At 41.2% G+C, this 25901-nt stretch overlaps 1 protein-coding gene and 1 long non-coding RNA gene across 2 annotated transcripts in view; one reads left to right on the forward strand and one right to left on the reverse strand.

Moving 5' to 3' along the window:
* usp24 (ubiquitin specific peptidase 24) overlaps positions 1-25901 on the forward strand; it is a 214826-nt gene that overhangs the window by 97122 nt on the left and 91803 nt on the right. Inside the window, exons 28-36 of the mRNA XM_069938902.1 lie at positions 58-143; positions 3427-3520; positions 5689-5847; positions 6198-6295; positions 9019-9114; positions 11661-11892; positions 13224-13386; positions 14193-14348; positions 18827-18897. Of these exons, the coding sequence (XP_069795003.1) occupies positions 58-143; positions 3427-3520; positions 5689-5847; positions 6198-6295; positions 9019-9114; positions 11661-11892; positions 13224-13386; positions 14193-14348; positions 18827-18897 (1155 nt within the window). The remainder of the gene's footprint in view (positions 1-57; positions 144-3426; positions 3521-5688; positions 5848-6197; positions 6296-9018; positions 9115-11660; positions 11893-13223; positions 13387-14192; positions 14349-18826; positions 18898-25901) is intronic.
* Positions 3384-7681, reverse strand: LOC138763921 (uncharacterized). Its single transcript, XR_011357899.1, has 3 exons — positions 7559-7681; positions 7243-7281; positions 3384-3768 (listed from the first exon to the last, which is right to left on the reverse strand). It is a non-coding gene; the product is annotated as an uncharacterized lncRNA (long non-coding RNA).

The raw sequence follows: 25901 nt of genomic DNA on the forward strand, positions 1-25901 counted from the left end.
TGTTTGTTTTCTCATCTGCTGCTGTGCACCTGACAAATTTCTTTATCTTTGCAACAGGAGAAATCTCTGCCAGGTGTTGTGATGGCACTAGTATGTAATGTGTTTGATATGCTTTATCAGCTTGCCAACCTTGAAGAGCCAAGGTGAGATCCTACAGTTCAGTAGTTTTGTATTGTTCTATTTTTAAAGTGAAACTTCTGTAGAGCATGATAAATTAAAAAAAGCAAGCCTATTGCCACTGATGCCATGGTACACACAGAATGTTCTTGTGAGTTACTACCTCGGACGATCTTTCCTGGACCCAACACACTAATGGCATCATGAAGAAAGCTTGTCAGCATCTCCACTTTAGGATTTTGTATCTATATGGATTACCCAAACCATAACAGTTTAGGCACCATTCTGAAAAGTCAAGTTCAAAGTTCAATCTTAGAAATCTTGCGTTGAAACAGAACTTTTAAAATTGTTCTTCAGAAGTAATTATGTAGTTAAGACTCCGAGTCAGCAGACTTCTCAAAACTCACAAATTCTTCTCGAATTGCTTTCAGAGAAATGTTTCTTCATACGAATGATTTTTCAACAGCTACCCCCTTTCTTGCCTAGGGGGTTTTGAAGCGTGACCTCCACGAGGCTTTCACAGACCCCCAGCAAGGGATTTAGACAAAATAACCCATCAAAGTGATTGTGATCCAAATGCAAGAATGATCTTGGATTCTTTACGCAGAAGTGTCCATCTCACAGAATGTCACTGCATTTCTGTTGATGATACTCAAGGCTATTTTTCTAGTGTCTCATCACAAAACTAGCTTGAGCAATACATGTTTTTTTTTAGCTTCATTTCTCAAAAAATGAGTCAATTTTTGTTTGAACAGGTGTCTATTTTGTTTGAACAGGTGTCTTTCTTAGCAAATATTCCATTGTTTCAGGTTTCAATGGAATAAAGCTTTTTACAGCTTCTACTTGATGGAGCCTCTTCTTCTTCTTTGGCTTGGCTTCGCGGACGAAGATTTATGGAGGGGGTAAATGTCCACGTCAGCTGCAGGCTCGTTTATGGCTGACAAGTCCAACGCGGGACAGGCAGACACGGTTGCAGCGGTTGCAGGGGAAAATTGATTGGTTGGGGTTGGGTGTTGGGTTTTTCCTCCTTTGCCTTTTGTCAGTGAGGTGGGCTCTGCGGTCTTCTTCAAAGGAGGTTGCTGCCCGCCAAACTGTGAGGCGCCAAGATGCACGGTTTGAGGCGATATCAGCCCACTGGCGGCGGTCAATGTGGCAGGCACCAAGAGATTTCTTTAGGCAGTCCTTGTACCTCTTCTTTGGTGCACCTCTGACACGATGGCCAGTGGAGAGCTCGCCATATAACACGATCTTGGGAAGGCGATGGTCATCCATTCTGGAGATGTGACCTACCCAGCACAGTTGGATCTTCAACAGCGTGGATTTGATGCTGTCGGCCTCTGCCGTCTCGAGTACTTCGATGTTAGGGATGAAGTCGCTCCAATGAATGTTGAGGATGGAGCGGAGACAACGCTGGTGGAAGCGTTCTAGGAGCCGTAGGTGATGCCGGTAGAGGACCCATGATTCGGAGCCGAACAGGAGTGTGGGTATGACAACGGCTCTGTATACGCTTATCTTTGTGAGGTTTTTCAGTTGGTTGTTTTTCCAGACTCTTTTGTGTAGTCTTCCAAAGGCGCTATTTGCCTTGGCGAGTCTGTTGTCTATCTCGTTGTCGATCCTTGCATCCGATGAAATGGTGCAGCCGAGATAGGTAAACTGGTTGACCGTTTTGAGTTTTGTGTGCCCATTGGAGATGTGGGGGGGGGGCTGGTAGTCATGGTGGGGAGCTGGCTGGTGGAGGACCTCAGTTTTCTTCAGGCTGACTTCCAGGCCAAACATTTTGGCAGTTTCCGCAAAACAGGACGTCAAGCGCTGAAGAGCTGGCTCTGAATGGGCAACTAAAGCGGCATCGTCTGCAAAGAGTAGTTCACGGACAAGTTTCTCTTGTGTCTTGGTGTGAGCTTGCAGGCGCCTCAGATTGAAGAGACTGCCATCCGTGCGGTACCGGATGTAAACAGCGTCTTCATTGTTGAGGTCTTTCATGGCTTGGTTCAGCATCATGCTGAAGAAGATTGAGAAGAGGGTTGGTGCGAGAACACAGCCTTGCTTCACGCCATTGTTAATGGAGAAGGGTTCAGAGAGCTCATTGCTGTATCTGACCCGACCTTGTTGGTTTTCGTGCAGTTGGATAATCATGTTGAGGAACTTTGGGGGGCATCCGATGCGTTGTAGTATTTGGCAAAGCCCTTTCCTGCTCACGGTGTCGAAGGCTTTGGTGAGGTCAACAAAGGTGATGTAGAGTCCTTTGTTTTGTTCTCTGCACTTTTCTTGGAGCTGTCTGAGGGCAAAGACCATGTCAGTAGTTCCTCTGTTTGCGCGAAAGCCGCATTGTGATTCTGGAAGAATATTCTCGGCGACACTCTCCATTGCAGACAAAATCTTCGCTAGGATTCTCCTAAATAGATGGAGCCTCTACATCTGTTTCAAAAAGATATTCTATGTGTTTCCCTGTCCAACCACAAAGTAACCCACTGAAATGTGGAATATAAAAATACAGATTAAAAAACCAACACAAGCTTTTAATACTCACCATCGAGAACATCAATGGAGAAAACTACTGACAGAGAGCAGAAACAATTATCAAGGATCCACATCACCCAGCACATGCTCTGTTCTCAAGGCTACCAACAGGAAAGAGGTATAGGTGCCATAAAATTCACACCACCAGGTTCAGGAACAGCTGCTATCCTCTTCACCATCAGACTCCTTAACAATAAACTGTCAGGGAGTTATTTAAGGATTCTTACTTCTGCACTTTCGTGTTATTTTTCATCTCTGAATTGTTACATCTGTTGACGTTGTACATTGAATACAGTTTTTTTTTCTGCACTACTGAGTGGTAATTCTGCCTGACCCACAGAAAAGAATCTCAGGGTTTTATGTGATGTCATGCATGTACTCTGACAATAAATTTGAAGGTAGGAGGAGCACCACAGATAATGTGTTCTCTGCTGTGCAAACAGAATACATGTTTCCATTTGAGATTATGACTTGAATGAGGAATTGACATTGTGGTGAAGCTCACATTTGCTGTGCCCACATCAAAAATGAGAATAACTGAAGTAATGATAATATCTCAAAGACAAACAGTTTCATAGTTTGAATTTAAATTGTGATGCTTTAAAACACTCAAGATATTTATTCTCCAATAAAGGACTAAAGTTATTGTTTTTTTAATTTAATGTTTTGTAATCATTTCAAATATATGTGAAGGAGAATATTTACACATTGTAAGCTTAAAATTGTTGCCATTCCTGTGCACCCTCAAACTTGGAATTAAAAAAAAAGATATTGTTCATATTGCGGTTTCAGGATAACAGTGCGTGTTAGAAAGTTGCTGTTATTGGTTCCAACTGATCCAGCCATTCAGGAAGCACTGGATACACTTGATGCTTTGGGGAGAAAAGTAAGTAAGCACTGTATTCCTCAATTTTTTTTTCCATTGTTCAAAACAAAATTACACTTTTGCGTTGTGCGAAAGCAGGAACATCCAAACTGTTGTGATGCCTCAACATTTTAAGCTGCAAAATGTCGTCCATTAATAAGACATGATAATCCTTTGTTGCCATGGAGATTGAGGGAGCAACAAAAATTCTTCTATTTAAAGATTCCACTTCTCTTCTAATCACTGGCCATGTCTGACTTCAGTGGGGCCTGTGTGTAAATGAAAGAAAAGAATACACTTCTACTCATGTAGCACCTTTAAATTAAAACTTTGTGATATCTCGTCAACACCAATCCCTAAAAGGTTTCTCCACCAGTCCTGATTTTTGAGCAAAACCAGAATTCAACTTTATTAAAGCTTTAGTGATATTACTAATAACAGGAAGTACATTCCATCCCAGTCAACCTTAACTTCCATGTTATTCATCAAGTTGGGTAAAATATTTTTATTTTACTTAATGGCACTTGTGCTCACATGACTTGCCTGTGAGTAGCTGATAGCTGACTGTTATCTTTAGAAGCTCTGGCCATAGCCAACATAATTCAGACCTTCAGTTGTTCCAAAAGACTACTTTAAAAAAACCACAAATAACCCTATCATCTCCACCAGTGTAGTGAAACATGAAAGTCAGCAGATGCTGTGATTATAGTAAAAACACAGAAATGGTGGAGGAACTCAGCAGGATTTCCAGCATCCATCGCAGATAAAACTGACATTTTGGGCTGAGCCCTCTTTCAAGGTTTCTTTACTTCTTGCGGAAGCCTTTGTTTGAATCAAAGTTGAATTAAAGTGCTCATAAAGAACTGCAAAAATTTGGCTTATTAAATTAGAAATCAGTGAAGTGCAAGAAAAGTGTTGACCATAATATCAATTTTACTAATTGTTCTGCCTACTAATGATTCATATCTCTCTATTTCCTTCCTGTTCTTGTCTTGTTAAATGCCTTTTAAATGTTGCAATTGTATCTGCTTCTACCACTTCCCCTGCCAAGGCTTTGTGGACGCTGACAACTCTTTTTTTAAAAGAAAAGCCCCACAACTCTCTCAGGTTGTCCATCAGCCTCTAAAGTTCAAGTAAAAAACATCCAAGTTTGTCCAACCTCTCCTTATAGCTAATAAACTCCAAATCAGACAACATCCTTGTAAAGCTCTTCTGCATCCTCTTCAAAGTCTCTGAATCTTTCCCGTTTTGTGGGAACAGGCATGGCAAATAATACTCCAAATGTGACATAACTAAAGTTTTAAACTGCTGAATCATCTTTTATACTTAATGACTGACCAATGAAGGGAGGCATGGCAAATACAACCCACGATCCTTCTTTGTATCAAAACTTTGAGTAAGTTTGTTAGATGCTAGTTTCCATACGTTTTAAATTGTTAACATAGTTTGCTGTTGATGGAATATGGAAATGCAAAATTGCATTCCCTTTGAGAAAATCACACAACCTAAGGGGGAAAGATGTGAAATATATGGGTATGTAGATTGACTAGCTCCCCCACCCTGTAAAATATGGATATTATAAAAACCTGTCTCAGTAGGGAAAGGATTGGAGTTAAGGAAATGGAATATGGCACAGGCAACATGCGTGTTTTGTTTTTTTTGCCCCTTTTTAGTTTGTTTTATTTTAGTTTGGTTTTCCTTCTTAGTTTTTTTTTTCTATTATTTCTTACTTGGGCTATTTAGTTAATTAAGTTGTTCCTTTTTTTAGGTTTTTGGTGGGGGCTCTGAACCCCACTTACATTTACTTGTATTTGTATAATGTATCATCGGTATGGTTACGTAATGGGGGGAAAAAAGAGGGGGATGGGAACAAAACACAGACTCTGTACGTTCTATGAATGTTGATAAAGATTGTTGAAATGACTTTGAGTTTGTAAAAAGTCAAAATAAAATATTTTTTAAAAACATAGCTTGCTGTTAGCACACATAACTATGTCCAAAAATTGGACTTTGAAATTCCATTCCAGAAACCAAAGTACAGCATCTCAGCTGACTCTAATACGTCATGGTTCTTGGAATTGGATTTGTTTTTTTGGCCCATATGTTAAATCTTTAAAACTTCACTTTCAAAGTAGTGCTAAAGATTTGTAACATCCTTTCAACTAAGGGTTTTTTTTTAATATATTTAGCAGAAGACACTGTTGACTGATTCAAGTCACCAAACATCCAAGTCACCTTCACTTTCTTCAAAGCAACAGCATCAGCCCAGTGCAAATACTATTCTGGAGAGCCTGTTCAGATCATCAGCACCGGGAATGTCCACCTTCAGAGTACTTTATAATCTAGAGGTTTGAGCTGTTCTTGTAATTTAGTCAAGTTTTTAGTATGCCAGACTATCAACCTTTTGTGAAATCGTATGTGGACGGTTGCAGCTCTATTTTTATGTGGATTCTAAAAACTTAATGAGATTTTTTCTAGAAGTCATGTTAAAATACAAGGTTGATTTCTACTCCGATTTCTTTGAGGCATGTTTAAGTTGCATTGTACAAACACGATTTTTCATAACGTTCAAAAGTCGAATGAAATTTGGATGAGGGCATGATGCTGACTGAAAATTTCTAATATTAATTTCCTTAGATCATTAAGAATGAACATTCCCATTACATCTGTTGATTTAGACTTTATTTTGTATATGTAGGTTCTCAGTTCCAAGCTGATGCCTACATCAGATGATGAGATGGCAAGAAACTGTGCGAAATCGTTCTGTGAAAATTTTCTCAAAGCAGGTGGTTTAAGGTATGTATATATACCAGTTTTTTTTTTGTTTTTTTTTGTTCCTAATATTTTTATTACCCAAAGCAAGACATGGGTGCTTTTTGTTTTTTGTTTTTTTTTTAATTTGCTGCCAAATGTTTTTGGTGATTGGACCAGGCTTGCTCCAGCAACTGATTTTCCATCCATAATACTCCCTGCATTTAGTCTGGATGCTAAAGAATAATCTCACTGCTTGAAATATTTTCCAGATTCCAGTTGCATGGTTTCAAGAGCAGCGCTCTCTTCTAGTAGAGATGGTTTAAAGAACAGTAAATTCCTGATATGTTTAAAATAAAGTTGACTAAAATAATTAATATTCAAGTACTTTTACTAATTCTTTTTGCTTTCCAAATCCGTATCAATGCAGTCTGGTAAGGTGATGCTCCAAGTTAATCCTAAGGTATTTCACCAAAACTGGGCACTCCTGGATTCTGGAGCCCACCTGCAGAGCAAAGTGACAGATTGAACTTTGGAAATCTGTCAATAAATCCAGGTCTTTGTATTTGAAAGTATTTGGATACCTAATAAAATTTCCTTTTTTTCTTACTACATTATTTGGAGAAGCTGCATTTCAATTTTCTAATGTTTACAATACATTTCAGATCTGTTATTTGTTAACACGAGTTTGAAATTGCATAAAATTCAGTTTTAAATTTGAATTAAAGCTTTTTAACGCTTTAATTTTGGTTTGATTTTTCTATTGGCAAAAATTATGCACGAGGAATTAAACAAAATCCCAAATTGTCCCATTGCCTTTTTTCCATGTGCTGGAGGATCTTGGCGGGAGAAAAAGAGTGGTCAATGTTTCGAGTTGGAACCCTTCAGTAAGACTGTCTCAATGAAGAGTTCCAACCAAAAATGTTGGACATTCTTTTTCTGCCACTGATGCTGTTCGACATGTTGATTGCTTCCAGCAGATTGTTCTTTACCTCAGATTCCAGTGTCTGCAGTCTTTTACAAGATCAAACCTGCAACCACAAAGAAGGCATATCACACAGAGGTAAAGATGAACAATTACTTAATAAACAAAAATTCACCTTCAAACTTTAATTCAAAATCCCCTTTTATAACAATGCCCACTGGTTACTATGCAAATTTCTATAACAGTGAAAAACTAATAAATTCCCCAGCCTAAATATAACATATGTAATTAAAGTCTAAGTTATATTTCCAACTAGCCCACAGAAAAACTTAGACACAAAACACACAAGACACACAAATTTTGATCTTAACCGAAGCAAAGACCATAAGCAAAATTCAGTTTGTTTGGTAAACTGAAGCCAAAATATCTTTGAGAGGGAGAGAAATCACAAAATTTAAAGTTGTCTTGTGTTGCTTGCAGAGAGAGGAACCGCTGGCTTGGTCCGGATCCTTCTGGCTGCCTTCGGAATGTTCATCCTTTTTGAAATCCCAACATTCTAAACTGTCCTCCAGACCATGACTCATGTTTTGGGCCTTCTTCCATGCCATAGCACCACCCAGTGTTGGTTTATCATCCAAGTCCAGAAATTTTTAGATCATTTTCTGCACATGCTCAGTCCATCTCCCACTCTCGCAATAGTTCACCTTCACCTTGGCTCTCTACAACACAGAACTCTGTAACAAGTACCTTGCGTATCTCCTGTATAAATAGCATGCCGTGAAGTTGTGATGAAAGTACTAGCACTCTTTTCAAGAATTTGTCATAAGATGCAGTGAAAAAATATGCAACTTTTAATGTGATTTTTGCTCCAAAACACTGGCCTTGTTCTTAAAGACACTTTTTTTCTGGCAATTCTACCTGACATCTTTTTGACTGGAGTGTATAAAGAAATTATATTTAATGTGTGATCATTTTGGGAGAGGGAATGCTGTAATTGTAGAATAAATTCCCATTAAAAAGGATATCTCAGCTGGCAAAAGATGCTGTCCATTTTACAATCTCCATTATATTATCAAGAGCATTTTACCAGTTTATTCATTGTCATGTCCATGGTAACAAAATAATATTAAATGTTTAAGAGCATATGCTACTTAATTGGCATCTTTATTGATAAACAGAAGGACCTTGGAGTCCAATTCCATTCGTCCCTCAAGGACATCGCACAGGTAGATAGGATAGTTAAGAAGGCCTATAGAATGTTGGGCTTCATTAATGAAAGGATTCAATTCAAGACCAGAGAGGTCATGTTGTAACTCTACAAATCTTTGGAGAGACTACACTTGGAGTATTCTGTTCAGTTCTGGTCACCTCATTATAGGAAGGATGTGTAAGCTATGGAGAGGGTACAGAAGAGATTTACCAGGATATTACCTGGATTGGAAATTAAGTCTTGTGAGGGAAGGTTAGCAAAGATGGAACTTTTTTCTTTGGAGTGAAGAAGGATGAGATGAGACTTAATAGAGGTCTATAAGATTATGGGAGGCATAAATAGGGTGGATAGCCAGCATCTGTTTCCCAGGGCAGGAAAAGCACATGGATTGAAGAAAAATAGAGTGTTTCGGAGTAGGAAGGGTTTAAGTACTCTTTTTAAGGAATAAATGGGTCAGCAGAACATGGATGGCTGAAGGGCCTATGCTGTAGTGTTCTATAATTAATTAATAGAACTTGTTTAAAAGGTTGCAGATGCTCAATGAAGCAAGAAATTGATTTATGAGAATCATACCACTTGAGGAATTTATGTTGACATTTTATAAAAGAATACATCTTTTCTCTTATTTTATAGCTTGGTGGTGAATGTTATGCAGCGGGATTCCATTCCATCTGAGGTGGATTATGAGACAAGGCAGGGAGTTTATTCAATCTGTCTACAGCTTGCAAGGTGAGAACCAATCACTCAAATGGGGGGAAAAAAGTAACTATCTCCATGCTAAGAAAATAATTATTTTAAGCTGTGTTCTCATATAATACAATGCTGCTTTCTGTCATAAATCTCAGCTACCGGTTATATTTTTTTAAAAAGTAATTCTCGATTACCCTCTCTAATTCTTTTGGTTACACATTCAGACACTCAAAAAACATTCCCTTGTTTACTTCCTCTTCGACCCTTCATGATTATTAACATCTGGCTAATTGGTCCCATGATGGTTGTTGATTTAAAAATCAAAATGACTTTCATGGTTTCAGAATTTTGATTTGCCACCTCCGATCAACTGGTCTGTATAGGACTTCAATGCCATGCAAATTTTGTGACTTCCAAAGTGGCTTTAGCACAACAATTACTTGTACCCAATACTTTCTCAAGACCATGAAATAAATACTTTCAAACTGCACACACATCTTCAATGTGGGATTTTAAAAATATATCTTGAAGGCCAGAGAATGTTTAACTGAGATGAATATGTTAATCAACATTTTGAAACTATTTGAGCCTTTCCCATTGTTATGGGTTATATTATATTTTGTATATAAATATGTCTTTAAAAGAGACAGATTGTGGGGGGGGGGGGGGGGGGGCGGTGTTTAGTGAAGGTCACTTCACAAACAGACATTAACATTTCACAAAAGACATCTCATTTGAAATGCAAGAGCTATGCAGAAGCAGAGACTTCATGTCCACAGGGATTTTGCAGAAACTTTGAAGAGTGCCTATGGAGACTTCACAAGTAGGTGTTAATTGAACTGATATTGTAGAATAAATGGATTATTGTTTTTAAAGCAACAGATGTCCAGGCAGAAACTGATTCTGGCGTCAGCAATCTGTCTGATTACAGTTTGCTGTTCTAAGAGGGGTCATGTGGTTTTGCAAACAGAGAGAAAAAAATGTGGTTCTTTCGACAGAGAAAGAGAAGTCAGTTCTACAGTAGCTTTTGGAGGCTGCAATATGGCAAGCTGGCAGGCTTGTTGAAAACCCCATTTTGAAGACGGGTTGTGAGTTCTGAGTTCAGCCTGTTGAAAACTCTTGTGGTCCTTTCAAGTGGAAATGGCTGGATAGAGTGTTTCTCCTGAAATAAGAGAAACAAGAGCAACTTTGTGGTGACCTGGAAGAAATTGTTATCATTTGGAAAATGCATGATGAGGCAAGTTTCTTCAGCAAGATACTGAGGTGACTGATCAGAGGGAATCAGTTTGTGTGTGTCCAACGAGCAACAAATCGCTCTCTGAAACTGACGAACCTTCCAGAGTTTGGTGAAAATTCATAAATGTTAAATTCTGTGCACAGTATAAGAATTGCCTGATACCGGTGAACTTGAGGAGTGAGAAATGAGATTGGACTGCGAATCAAAGAACTTTCCTGAACATATACACATTAAACACATGTGCGCTTAGAATTAGAAGCAGGTTGTTAGGTTAGGTTAAGTTAAGTTAATAGTAAAAAGTTGAAGTTTAATCCTGCTTTTATGTTTAAAGAAATTAAAAACAACTTTTGTTTAAATAACCATTTGACTTAGTGAATTTCTATTGTTGCTGAGTTTTGGGGTCCTCTGGACTTGTAACACAATCTTTAAAGGAACAAAGATTATTCTGCCAACTAACCAGATGTTTCTGTTAATGTTTGTAATCATTCACTAATTAAAGGATATGTAAATCAAATATGGCATTTCTTCAGGAATTGAAGTAGCAGAATTGCAATAGTTGTTTATTTGAAGGTTAATTACATTGCCAAGTAAATGTTCAGATTTTGCAATTCTTACAGCCTGAAGGTACATTTGTCTGATGTATTAAACTGATGAGACAGGATTCTGGGATGTGACTTCTTGGCCACGTATTTCCTATTGGTGAGAGATAATCTGTGACTTTGATCTCCAAAGGGATACAGACCAACTACACTGACAGATTGAAATTGTTTTAGATTTGGTTATCGAAGGATATGGAACAAATGCAAGTAAATGGTGCAGATAAGCTATGAATTAATATATTGGTAGAATCATTTCAAGGCCAACTCTTCCGATATGACAAAATTGTCAAGGTAATTCTTGAGTGTATATGAGACAAAATTCAGGTGATGCAGCAGAATACCTATCCTGGATGGCACTGTGGCAGATCTGATATACCAGCTGCTTCACTGCTCCAGTGATCTGGGTTTGATCCTGACCTGCACTTTGATTTGTGTGAAATATGCATGTTTTACCTGTGACCATATGGGTTTCTGTGGGTGCTCCAGTTTTCTTGTGTTCCACAGATCTATAAGCTGATACATTAATTAATTGGCTCCAGTGTGCAAATGAGTGGGAAAATCTGGGGTGGGGGGGGGGGAAGTTGGGTAGAATAAAATAAATAGGTGTAAATTATTGATCTTCTTGTACATCCAACATGGCTATTATATGAAAAATCGAAGTATCAGATTATATCACATAACATCTAATAATTTGCAACTTTTGGAACACTTCATAGCTATTTAACTACCTTAAACAATTATTTTTTCAGGTTTCTGCTAGTTGGCCAGACCTTGCCTCCTACATTAGATGATGATTTCCTAAAAGATGGAATGGAAGCACTGTCATCACGACCATTTCGCAATGTTAGTCGGCAGACCAGTCGACAATTATCAATGTGTGGTGGTCAAGAAAAATCGACAATGAGACAGATGAGTGTGACATCAGATCGGTCATCAATAAGAATTGAGGAGATAATACCTGCAGCCAGAGTGGCAATACAGGTAAGTAAAATCAATAATGTTTACTTGTAATTATATCTAATTTGTAAATAAATATTTGTGCATTAATTATTTCATAGCTGTGTTGTATGTTTTACAATACAAACAAGTTGTGTTCCATTAAACTTTGGTTTCCTTTTTGTGGGACAGCTGTAAGCTTGTATATACAAAATTCCACCATTTGTGGAGTAATGTATGTAATTCACTCATTCTGTTACATAACCGGTGCTCAGGGAATGGTGACAAGAGTACTATGTATTCACTTAAAATTTGGAGATCTGATGTGATTAAAAGTGAGTACTTGCAAAATTTCAGAGCTTTTGTCTCCCAACACATGGGGAAAAAGGTTCTACCAATTCCTTCATCCCACCCCTCCCTGCCTTATCCAGGTTGTTCTGTTGGATTTGCTTGTGCTTTATGCATCTTTTCAACAGATTAAGAAGCCATGTTTGCTATGTGGTTGCAGGAAGTAGCAGTTGCTGTTTTTGGGAAACAATGTATGGAAACAAAATTGGTCAGTGTCAATGGACCATGTCAGGGGGAAGCAAAATGTCCAAGTGTATACTCCTTTGTTTCTGTTAGTGCAGTTGAACAGAGAATGCTTGTGGATTCGGTCCTCTGCATTTACCGTGGGAGAAATCGTAAAGGTGCACAAGCTAGCTCCCCTACCTTCTCCCACCCTCCTACCACCCCCTGAAAGGTGTTTGTTGAAGGATACTACTACTTAGCATCTGGAAAATTGTTGACAACAAATGAACCTGGGGCAGAGTTGGAAGGTTTGATAACAGGTGTGATATTCAGAAATTACAAAACTATTAACATTTTTGATAGCTCTTTTAAGGACCTTTTCACGAATAAGAACCAAGAAAATATATATTTTGAACTTTAATCATTTGCTGCCTAATTTCTTGTGATAGCTCTAACTGGCTTAAAATCAGAGGTGTTCACTGCCTGGAGTCTGTCACTGAGTTTTGGATAAATGTGGAACTTCTTTACTCAAGAGTGGTTACTGTGTGGAATGGGCTTCTGGGAAAGGTGGTGGAGGCAGGGTCAATTTTGTCATTTAAGAAAGAGTTGGATCAGTATATGGATGGGAGGGGGATGGTGGGATTTGGGCAGAGTGCTGGTAAGTGGGATTAGAGAAGGGTACTTGGATCAGTGCGGACTAGAAGGGCCAAACTGGCCTGTTTCTGTGCTGTAATTGTTATATGGTTATAAGATTTCTGGAAACTGTTGGTGGTTCATTCAATCTCCCTAGTCATGTCAGCTCATTATGCAGTCAGCATGATTTGTGTATTTTTGCTATTCTGATCACACTTAACTTTATGTCGCAGACGATGGATGTGAATGATTTCACCTCAACAGTGGCCTGCTTCATGAGGTTGACGTGGGCAGCAGCAGCTGGGCGACTGGACCTGGTGGGAAGTTGCCAGCCAATTCGAGAGAGTACCAATTTTTTATTTTCTCTTGGCATTCGAAATAGGCTCAGCAGTTCAGGTGAAGATATCTCAAATTCTTTGAAGCTTCGTTTGAAAGTTACCAGGGTAATATATTGACAAATTAGATATTGGAGCAAATTGTGGACCTTTTTCTTAGTGGATAATTTGTGTACACCTTGCTGCCTGTGATAAACAGAAATAACACAGATGTTATTTTAGTCCTTTATTAATTTTTGATTTTTTTTTTGGTTGTCCACACATCTTGTATTTTCACTCATCATGGGTTTAGAAGTGAGCCTGCCCAAGATCTTTCTTGTGGTTTGTGGTTATGCCCCTTAATTTGTTGCTCCCTTCATAACCGCATCATTCAACATGCTACTCATCGTTTTTCTGGTAAGGCAAAACAGTGCAAATTTGCTGACTGATGAATTCCTTTTCTTGGATTGTCTTTTGAAGAATCATTGACATAGAGAAATACAGCTAACCCTCAAGCACCAGTTCCTTTTACACAAATCTCATCCGATCTCATTTTATTTTTCTAATAATCCCATTAGCTACCCTCGATCTTCAGCTTTACACTTGCACACAAGGGGCAATTTACATTGACTATTAACCTGTTAACTCCTGACAATGAATTGTGTAGTAAACTACAGTTGGTTAAACCTGTTAAATCTGGTTTAATAGTTTTAATTTGACAAATTAATTTTATATGTTAAATGCCCTCTGGCTGAACAGGAGGTTTCTATGGTTCATTAGGTAAGACGGCTCTTAAATCAAGTTGTACCCAGTTTACAATTGGATTATTCTAACAAAGGATATGGAGTAATTGGCTCCCGTTAACGCAGCTAAAAAATTTTTCTACAGGCAGCACTTGCAGTTCTGGAAGTGAGGGTGAATCAACCACGCTGCATGCAGGCATATGTGTGAAACAACACGCTGTCTCCACCAAAGATACTCTTATCGCTCGAGAGGCCTTGTCGCTTCTGGTTACGTGTTTACAGCTGCGGAGTCAGCAACTAGGTAATGCATTTCATGCGTGAGAGTTGGATTCACTTCTAAGTAATATTTATTTTGTGCTGCCTTTAGCAGCATTCCTTGCTTTTAAAGAAACAAGTACAGATTGTGTACTCTTAGCAATGTACCATCATAACATGATCTATGTTCAAAGCAAAATGGTTCAGCTATCCAACAAAAAGATATGCAGGTAAAGTGCTCCTTTTGTAAAATATCATTGTTGCAAGTTTGTTTGAGAGAATACTTCTGTTTCACATTTCTTTTCAAATTAATTTTGTAACTGGAAAAAAATTTTACTTAAACCCAAAAAAAAGGTGATCAAAGTTTCAGTGGGGAAACATTTTGAGAACAGTGATCACTCTTCCTTAATTTTGACGGTAGCTATGAATAAGAATAAACTTGGACCTTGTATAAAATAAGGACCAAATTGGGGGAGGGCAAATTATGATAATTGGACTGGAACTCAGGGGAGTAAGCTGAAAGTTGTTATTAGGCAAGCCCACTGCTGGTTGTTTAAGGATCAACTGAATAGAGTCCACGACTGACACATTCCAGTGTGAAGGAAGAATGAGGATGGCAAGGTATAAGAACCCTTGGGTGACAAAAGAAATTGTGAACTTAGTCAACAAGGAAAATGAGGCATATGTAAGGTTCTGGAAGGTACAATTAGAAAAGACCTAGAGGAAAACAAAGATTGCAGGAAAGAGCTCAAGTAGGACTTGAGGATAGCCAAAGGCACCAAGAGGTGTCCTTGTCAAGGAGGATTAAAGAGAATCCCAAGGCATTTAATGTTTCCATTATAAACAAGAGAATAAATAGGGAGGGGACAGGACCTCTCAAGGATGAAAGAGGGTATTTATGCTTGGAGTCAAAGAAAATGGGCAAGGTAATAAATGAATACATTGCATTGGTATTCACCAAGGAGAAGGACAAAGACAGTGAAAAGGAGCATGATGTGGAAAAGATTCATGTGTTAGAGCGTTGTGAAATCAAGAAAGAGGTTGTGTTGGGATTTTCGAGGACTCTTAAGGTGGACAAATCCTTTGAGCCTTATAGAGTATATCCCCAGTTATTGAAAGATGGAAATGAAGAGATTTCTGGGACCTTGACAAAGATCTTTGCAGCTATATTAGTTATAGGAGAGGTTCCAGAGGACTGGAGAGTGCATAATGTTAATAAAGAGGATAATTGAAGAAATTGTAGACCTGTGAGCCTCACATCAGTCTCGGGAAACTATTGGAAAGGATACTTGGAGATAGAATTGATGCACATTTGGAAAGTCATGGTAGATTAGGGGCAGTCTACATAGGTTTAAGGGGAAGATCATGTCCTACCAATTTTAGGTTTTTTTTAGAAGAGGTGACCAAAATGATTAAGGGTAGGCCAATGGATGCTGTCTACTTGGACTTTAGCAAGGCGTTTTCCAAGGTCCGTCACGGGTGGCTGATTCAGAAGGTGCAAATGCATGGGATCCATGGTGAGTTGATAGGTTGGATCTGATCTTGGCCGGCCCATAAAAGACAGGGTAATGATGGAAGGCCATTATGTGACTCGATGCCTGTGATCAGTGCTGTTTCTCAGGGATTGGTATTGGACTCTTGTTATATGCATAAACTACTTGGATGAAAAAGTAAGTGGATAGGTGTATTGTGAAGGGTTGTGGCTGTCGTGTGATAGCTCTGTTCACTCAGTACCTGGTTGGAAAACACACCGCCTGCCAATCAAGGTTTGGCTCCATCCCACCCATTAGTGCACACCTTGCCATTGGCTAATTTAAATTCCTTTGTACTTGGCCGTGGGCCATTAGCCTTTATAATCAGCTTAACCTTGCTGGCACTGAGCCATTTGCTCTCTGTAAATTATCTGGGCTGGACCCCGCCCCCCAGCCTCCTAGTACTATAAAGGACGTCACGCTTTCTCAGGTCACCCATTTTGCCATCTTCGAGGGACCACCCTGCTTCACTCCAGGCTGTAAACCAAGGGATGGCGCTGGAGAAATTGTTGGCAATGCATGCACTGTTATAGAGTTGGGAGTACTTCAAATAGGGCCCCTAGTAGCATAAGTCAGGGGTGGCGGGTATTGTATTGGTTTTTCCTTGATTGTATATAACTTGTTCGGGGAGGGGGGGGGCATTGGTGGGGTGCAAATTTCCCATGTTTGTCTATAGATTATACACAGCTGTTTTATTGCCAGTGCGATTTTCCCACACTCATTATAAATTGTGTACATGTGTGTTTTATTCCCTCTACCACGTTCCCATGCTCGCTATAAACTGTGTGTATGTTATTCCCATTACCACTTTCCCAGTAAGTTTGCAGATGATACAAATATGGATGGAGTTATGGATATAGGTCAGTTACAGATGTAAACAGAAATTGATAGATGGAGTTAAATCCAGACAAGTACAGATGCCTAACCTTTTATCCAGAATTCCAAAAACTGACAACCTCCAAAAACAGGTACTTTTTTCAGTAGATGATATCTGCTCATCAAAGATGGAGTTTAGCACCAAACATGACCCAACACTACCCTTGCTGAACTCACATGTATCCCGTGGCATTCCACTGCTTTATAAGCGCCTCCAAATTGCCTATACTGATTCCCGTCTAGTGTCGCAGCACTTTCAGTTGGCCCAGCAGTGGCTCAATGGCCATTGTCACAACACATTATCCCATGCAGCTGAAACCGTTGTACTATCGTTGGCGCAGGGGAACCAAGAAGGGGGCTGTTCTCCTGGTGCTGGTGCAGCCGGGGTCAGGGGGGGTGGAGAGAGAGATGGCAGCGCGACTCGGGTGAGCAAGAGATGGCAGCACGACTTAGGCAGGCGATGGGGAGAGATGGCAGCGCGACTCAGGGAGGCAAGTGGGTAGAGACGGTAGCACGACTCGGGCACACAAGGGGGTAGAGACTTGGGTGGGCGAGGGGGGAGAGACGGTGGTGTGACGAGGGCAGGCAAGGGGAGAGACAGCAGCACAACTCGGGCGGGCTTAAAGGAATGGAAGTCAAAATGATTCCAATATCCAGAAAATTCCAAACAATGGCAGTTGTCCAGTCCTGATGATCCCAGATAAAAGGTTAGGCACTTGTAAGAGGTAAGGGAAATGTATAAAGTTAATGTCAGGGCTATTGAAAGCATTGATGTGCAGGAAGATCTGGGGTTCCAGGTCTCTAACTGACTGAAAGTACCCACACAAGCAGATTGGATGATAAGGAAGGCTTATGGTATGCCTGGCTCATTGGCAGGGTGAGGACATTTTGTTGCATCTATGTAAAACTTGTGTGCATTTATGGTGATCATCATTGCAGGAAATATATGGAGGCTTTGGAAAGGGTTCAGGAGAGGTTTATGAGGTGTTGCCTGGTTTAGAGAGCATGAGTTAAGGGAGAGATTGAACAAACTTTCTTTTCTCTAGAGTGTAGGGGGCTGTTAGAAGTGCATAAAGTCATGAGAGCCATTAGCCGCTTTTAGGTCCTGATGAAGATTACCCGCCTGCAGGCGCAGCTAGCAGAGTTCAGCTGGCACGTTTAGGTGGCCACAGAATGGACGGCTTTCTGGGCACCTAAATGTGCCAGCTGACTGCTAGCTGTTTAGCAGCAAAAGCCGGCTACTCAGGACAGCCCCCTCCCCACTGCCTGAAGCCCCCGGCGCGGAACGGCAGGGCTGGGGCGGCTGGCGGGGGAGTACAGGGCTGGGGCGGCATATCTGAATCCTGACTTATCGAAAGCTGTTACCTTTTAAATTTAGCGGGATTTTGTGTGTGTGCATAAGCCCCGTAGTCCCCCGCCGGCCGCCCCAGCCCCAGCTCCGTAGTCCCATGCCAAGGGACTGTCAGGCAGAGGGGAGGGTAACTGTCAGCGGGTCGCCAGCTGACACTCAGCCTGCCCGCTGCTAGGCACCTGAAAGCTGCTAGCAGCTTTGCCTGAGCTGCTTTCAGCTGCAATGGGGAATACTCTATATTATACCTACTGGGGAAGGGTAGGGTGAGTAGACCTCCTGGCCGGCTTTTCCCGTTTCAGATGGCGACCCGACAGGCGCCCAGGAGTATAATGTGCGACTTTACAGTCGGGTATTGTGGCCATCTGAAAGTGGCTATTGATAGGGTGGACAGGCAGAATGTTTTCCCCAGGACAAAAGCATTGAAGCTGAGGTGGGGAAGGAAGTTTAAGTGAGATGTGCAGGGCAAATATTTTCTACAGACAGTGGGAGGTGCCTGGAACAGGCTGCCAGGAATAGTGGATGCAATAGTAGGATTTAAGAGACTTTTGGATAGATGTATGAATATGAAGGGAATGGAGGGATATCTTTAGAGATGAAGCCGCAGTTTTTTGTTTGATTTGGACATCGTGATCGGCACAGACACATGGGCCAAAAGGCTGTTTTTCTTCTAGATTTCCAAGTATAAACTGAACTTTTAACTGGGTTTGAAAATGGATGTGTTAGAAACACCTATGAATTAACTATGGTTCACTCTTTTGTTTTTAGGTTCATTTTATATTCTTCCTTGTGTGAGTGATTTTATCATAGATATTCTGCTTGGATCACCCAGTGCTGAGGTAAGCAAAGAAACAGTTGCGTAAAAATCATTTTTTTAAATTTCAGAATCAGAATTTATTGTCATGAACAAGTCACGAAATCTGTTGTTTCGCGCAGCATCACAGAGCAAACATTCATATGAACCATCTTACAATACCAGACAGTGATGCAACCAGCTTAGATGCTCTTAAGAATGCACCTGTTGAAGTTTTCAAGAATCCTGTGACATACCGAATCTCCTCAAACACCTCACAAAGAATAACCGTTAGAGAGCCTTCTTCGTGGTTGCATTGACAAGGAGTTCCTCTGAGATGTTAGCACCCAGGAATTTGAAACTTTTGACCCTCTCCACTTCTGAGTGCTCGATAAACACTAGATAGTGTTCTCATGACTTCCTCCTGAAGTCTGCAATCATCTCCTGGTTTTGCTAGCATTGGGTGCAAGGTTGTTGGTGTGATATCACTCAACGAGCTAATCTATCTCCCTCTTGTACACTTCCTCATAGCCGTTTGTGATTCTGCCAATAACTGTGGTGTCGTCGTCAATTTTATAGATAGCATTGGGATTGTGCTTGTCACACTGTCATGGGTATATAGTGAGAAGAGCAGTGGGCTAAGCACACATCCTTGAGGTGCGCCTATATTGATGGTGAGTGAGGAGGAGATGTTTTAATCAATTTGTACTGACTATGGACTTCTGATAAGAAAGTCAAGGATCCAGTTGTAGAGGTGAGTGCAGAGGCCCAGGGTTTAGAACTTCTTGACCAGCACTGAGGGAATAATGGGTTTGAAGGCTGAGCTGTAGTCTATGAAGAGTGGGCTGATTTCGAGGTGATCCAGAGCTGAATGGAGAGCTAGAGATATGGTGTCTGTTGTTAAGCATTTGTAATGATCAGCAAACTGCAGTGGGTCCAGACCTTTGGCCATGACCATCCTCTCAAAACATTTCATCGCAGTTGATGTTCATGCTACTGGGCAATAGACATTGAGTCATTTCACACTGCTCCTAGGCACTGGGATGATTGATGCTCTTTTGAAGCAGGTGGGAACCTCTGACTGCAGCAATGAGAGGTTAAAAATGTCCGTGAACACTCCGGCGAGTTGGTTGACACAGATTTACAGTATACTGCCAGGTATGCCATCAGGGAAATTTTCATTTTAACGGTGCATTGTTCCCTGAAGGTAGGAGTGCATGTGGATAGGGTGGTGAAGAAGGCCTTTAGTATGCTTGCCTATATAAATCAGTGCATATAATATAGGAGTTGGGAAGTAATGATGAAACTGTACCAGGCATTGGTGAGGCTAAATTTAGAGTACTGTGTGCAGTTCTGGTCACCGATTTATAGGAAGGATTTTAACAAGACAGAAAGAGTGCAGAGAAGATTTACAAAAATGTTGCCTGGGTTTCAGCATCTGGAATACAAGGAGAGATTGAGCAAATTAGGTCTTTATTCCTTGGAACATAGAAGGCTGAGAGGGAATTTGATAGAGGTGTTTAAGATAGAGAGGGATAGATAGAGTTGATGTGGAAAGGATTTTCCCATTGAGAGTAGGAAAGATGGATACAAGAGGTCATGGGTTGAGAGTTGATGGGCAAAGGTGTAGGAGTAACATGAGGGGGAACTTTTTTACTCAGAGAGTGGTTACTGTGTGGAATGGGCTTCCGGGAAAGATGGTGGAGGCAGGGTCAATTTTGTCATTTAAGAAAGAGTTGGATAAGTATATGGATGGGAGGGGGATGGAGGGATATGGCAGAGTGCTAAGTGCTGGTAAGTGGGATTAGAGGAGGGTACTTGGATTAGTGTGGACTAGAAGGGGCAAATTGGCCTTTTTCCGTGCTGTAATTGTTATATGGTTATAAGAGTGATATTCTTTGAACAAATGTGAGATTGAGAATTCATTGCACCTGGAATTCGAGAGTAGCCTAGTTGTTTGAGATATTTCACTTCCCAATGCAAGTTTGGTCATTTGTCGGTGGTTTCTGAAAAATGAAAGAGTCAAACATATGAAAATGTGCATCACTTTGCTTCTTCTGTTCCAGGGATTAGGGTGAGAAAGGTATAAAGAGTTCGCAACTTTTTTTTGGTAGGAATATTGTCGCAGTAAAAAAAAGTTATCTGTCAGACACAGGAAAGTTTCTAAGGAAAACATTTATTTGTAAGCATTATATCATGGAGAAGCTAGTCCCCTAAGAGCAGAGCTCTGAGCCTCTTCCCTGTGAGAAAGCACACACATTTATATCCAAATTACCGAGAACAAAGAAGCTTATAACACGTTTTGAGCATCAGTCAGTTCAAAAGCCATTTGGTTTATCACGATTAGTGAAGCAGAGCAGAACATCAAGTCTTTGAGAAAAATACAAGTTGGTGTCACATCTATCTTGAAGTGCAACATCATTTATTGAATTAGCAACTAGGGGAGGATAAGCGGGGACTAGAAAGCAAATTGTCCATTTCTTAAGAGCAGGCAGCATATGGTTTCCTTCAGAATTAGTAATTAAACAAGCACATCTTTTTTTTCTCCCAGAGTTTTGAACATTCCTAGCTGTTGCCCCTCTTCCTCCTCCCTATGCAGAAGGCCATATGTTTCAGGGAAAGGTCGCTTTTTTCCGGGGTAAACATTTTCTCCTGGCTAGCAGTGTCTCGCCATTTGGGAAAACATGGGGAAGCTCTCAGAATCACTCAGGACATATTTTAATAACTGACTGCCGCAAACTCTTAGCATTCTGTGTGCGCAACACTCTAAGACGCATATTGCTACCACTACGATTAATCCATGCATAAACCAGCTTCCCCAGCCAGAAATCCAGCCAGAGAGCCAGGAGAACCATCCTCTTTGTCCAGTAATTCCCTTTCTAAAACTATCGAACTGTTGTTGAATCACTGAGATTGCATGAGTGATATTGTAGAACTCACCTGACACATGAGTTATGCATTTAACACCTATTATGGCACATACTCTTCCTTGTTTAGCTAACTGGTAATCCATGTCATATTGGGTCTGTTGAGCATATAAACGTACTGCTGCCAATTCTTTATTGATGACCTCTAAACTTCCATGGAGCTATTTCCCAAAGTAGTTCGTCCACAAAAAAAGTAATTCCGATTTTAAAATTCGATTTTATTTATTTTTGTGCTCTGGCTCCAGCCAAACCTCCTAAAGAGAGAGAACTCAGGATCCCATAGCTGATAGAGGAGCCTAGTGCTTTTGGATTTTTCAAGACCGCACAGAACTCCTGGCTTATCGTTCGAGCTACAAGCCTTCACTAAATAAAGGTTCTCTTGAGGAGAGGACAGGGATTCCTGTCTTCTATTATATACGAGCTCTACACATTGTTCTACTATTCCTTGCACAAATTTGCCTATGCTCCCTTTACAAGAGACATCCAAGGTGTCAGTAGTATACAAACAAGGCTTTAGGGTTCCACCCGGGAGTGGCTACAAACAAGGCCTCAATGAACTGATCCAATGCTGCCCACTGCAAACAAGACTGGTAGAGTGGGCGTTGCAGTGGTATAGGTCCTGTGAAGAAGACAAACCCCTCGTTAACTCCTTAACATGTTAGTTTTTCCCGTTCCCATCATTTGAAGTATTATATGGGTATATCAAAGATGAGGTTGTGACATTCGTGCCATTGCACTTCCCACAGATTCTTTGGGGTCCCTCCTTTACATCGATGCACTGTTTTGCACTGTTTTTGTGCTACATCATCAATGTGTGCACTGGGTCACGGCTCAGAACACATTGTTGGGAATTTTGGCCACTATACAGCCTCACCCCTGTCTAGTAAAGCAATGTGGGTAGTTCCGTGCATCAGCGCAATCGGCCCCGGTTTCTGGACGGGGAGCAGACCCAGCATAGTCGGGGTGAGGGGATTCCTGTCTTCTATTATGTACGAGCTCTACACATTGTTCTACTATTCCTTGCACAAATTTGCCTATGCTCCCTTTACAAGAGACATCCAAGGGGTCAGTAGTATACAAACAAGGCTTTAGGGTTCCACCCGGGAGTGGCTACAAACAAGGCCTCAATGAACTGGGCAGTTTGATTTCCATGAAGTCTCTGATGCAGCAGATAGAACAGATGACCTTTTAAGGCTGAGGACAGTACTACATTCATTGACACGTCCAAACAGTATTTTTGGGCAATTCCATTGCCCATAGCTGGCAATCACTAAAGGGAATCACTTTGACTCTGTTTCCCATGGGTGGTGCTCTACACCTTGCCGTATGGATCCAGTCCAATTTGAGGGCTGTTCAGGAGGTCAGCAGCACTTCCACCTAGGAGAGAGCGAGTCCTTGTTTAAACGTTTTACATACACCTTGTTTCTTGGGCAGAACACATGCAAAGGGGCATTTCCCAGAAGGACATGGGCGTGTCTCATTTCCTCATGTAATTCAGAAGCCATTTTGCATATGGCCTCTGCATAAGCCAACATTTGTTCATCATTCCAAATCAGGGCCACCTTTCTCCCGCACACTGGAGGCTTTGTTCCTTTAGTCATGGGGCGTCCCATGAGAATTTTGTGGGGTGTCAATCCCGTGAACTGGTTCTTCCTGTTTTGTAATGCATATAATACTACAGAGAGAGCCTCAGGCCAAGATAAATTATTGTCCAAGGTGACAAGATGTTCTTCAGTTCTCCATTTAATCTTTCCACTATCCCCAATGATAGAGGCTGGTAGAGAATATGTAACTTCCACTGGAACCCCATGACTTGCTTCAAATCTTTTACTATCTTTCCTGTAAAATGGGTACCCCTGTTGCTATTCGTCCCCATGGGTACTCCATATCTGGGTATTATCTCCTTCCACAGTATTTTTACCACAGACCCAGCATCATCCCTTCAGGTAGGGTAGGCCTCTACCCACTGGGTGAACATTTCTATTTTTACAAGTATATACTTGTATCCCAATGCTGGGGGCATGTGCAGAAAATCGATTTGCAAATTTTCAAAGGGTAATTCAGGCATAGACAGGTAATCATATGCACTCCCTCTTTCCCCAGGTGGTGCTACTGGCAAACGGGGCAAGATCACTCAATTTTTTGAATGATTGATGTTATCCCAGAAGCATGCCATTGTTCAATAGAATGTTGCATCCCTCTTTTGCCCATGTGTGCCAGCACATGAACCAGGTGACACAGGGGCAAAAACAGGCTTCTAGGACATACCATTCACCTGTCTTGGTGGAACAGAAAATTATCTTTTTGTTAACGCTGCATGTGATTCCAGTTATGTTTCTCTTGTGAGCTGGCATTCTATTGTGCTTGTTGTAGCTCATCAGGAGTGACTGAGGGGATGGGGGTCTGTGGGGCAGATGTGAAGTGCTTGGATCAACCTTTTTCTTTCCACTCACATACCACTTTAAGTAATCCTTAGGCCAAAGGTGCTCTGTGATTATAAGGGATTGCTTAAGGTGGTATGTGGGTGGGGAAAAAAAAGTTTGAAACCACTGTTTTAATTGTACCAAATTGACTCGTTATGTGCATGGTTTCATAACTCCAAAGGAAATGGGCTAATGACAATTTTTCTCAAGCAAAATATTTGAGTAACCATTGGGTCTAGAGCAGTGTTCTCAACCTTCCCTTCTCACTCACATACCACCTTAAGCAATCCCTTACTAATCACAGAGCACCCATGGCATAGGGATTACTTAAAGTGATATGTGAGTGGAAAGAAAAAGGTTGAGAACCATTGGCTTAGATCATCTGGTCTTGAATGATGGCCACGCGTTTGGCAACCTCATCTGCTTGTTTATTCCCTTGGGAAATGCATCATCTGCCTTTGTTCGCAACTCACACTTAATGATAACAATCTTAATTGGCCGCTGAATGGCTTTGAGCAAATTCAGCACTAACTGAGAGTGTTTGATGGGTTTCCCAGATGAGGTGATGAATCCCCATTTTTTCAAATTCTGTCTGAAATTATGCACTACACCGAAGGCAATACGGGAATCTGTGTATAAGTGGCTGACTTCCCCTTCACCAATATGCAAGCTCTTGTCAAGGCAAAGAGTTTGGCTACTTGTGCTGAAGTACCTTGAGGTAGGGCAAAGGCTTCTACAACCCAATGTGGATCCACAACAACATAGTCAGCCAAAAGCAGATCATCACGTGATTTGTGCGAGGAGCTGTCAGTGAAGAAGATCTGATCTGGATTTGGCAGAGAATCAGAATGCAAGTCGACCCTGGGGGAGATGGTGTGCTGAACCGTCACTAGACAGTCATGGTCATAGCTTTCTATTAGTTCCGGAATGAAGGTTGACTGTCAGTGAGCATTGGTAGGTGTATTTAGAATGTGACAGGAGGATCACCTCATAGCTCGTAAGGCAGGAGGCGATGAAGTGCTGAGCAGCAGCGGAGTACAAAAGTAGCATCACAGCATGCAACACACAAACCTCGCACAGGTGGTCAAGAACTAGCAGTGAGGACTTTGCGTCTTTGATGGCAATGGCCACTACAACACCAACGCAGGCAGACATGCCCAAGACGACAGCAAGCAAGTAGTGGGCTACTGGTCTCTTCCGTCCTCCATGGGCCTGGGTTAGGACTCCAGTTGCGAATCCCTTCTCACAAACGTGCAACTGGAATGGATGTTTGTAGTTGGGGAGTCCCAGTAGATGGGGTGCTACCATGGTGGCTTTGAGAGCCTGGAAGGCAGCTTCCTGTTCTGGAGTCCAGTTTACTCACAAGGGTGCCCCCTTGGCAGAAGCAGACATCAAAACCATGTCATACATCTGGTATTCCTTATCCATTGCCAACAGTATCCCACCATCCCCAGGAAGGAGAAAATCTCCTTTGTCTTCAGGGGTGACAGCTGCACAATGGCTTTAACTCTGTCCAGTCCAATTTCTTGGGTTCCCGCTTTCAGCATAAAACCCAAATACTGCACACGAGACTGACAGAACTGCAGCTTGGCTCTGGATACTCAATGGGCTCATTCTGCTAGAAACTGAAGCACAGTCAGAGAGTCTTGCACACATTCAGGCAGGGTGGAGGATGCCACCAACAGGTCATCGACATACTG

Source organism: Narcine bancroftii, chromosome 5, assembly GCF_036971445.1.
Source record: "Narcine bancroftii isolate sNarBan1 chromosome 5, sNarBan1.hap1, whole genome shotgun sequence".
Lineage (NCBI taxonomy): Eukaryota > Metazoa > Chordata > Chondrichthyes > Torpediniformes > Narcinidae > Narcine > Narcine bancroftii.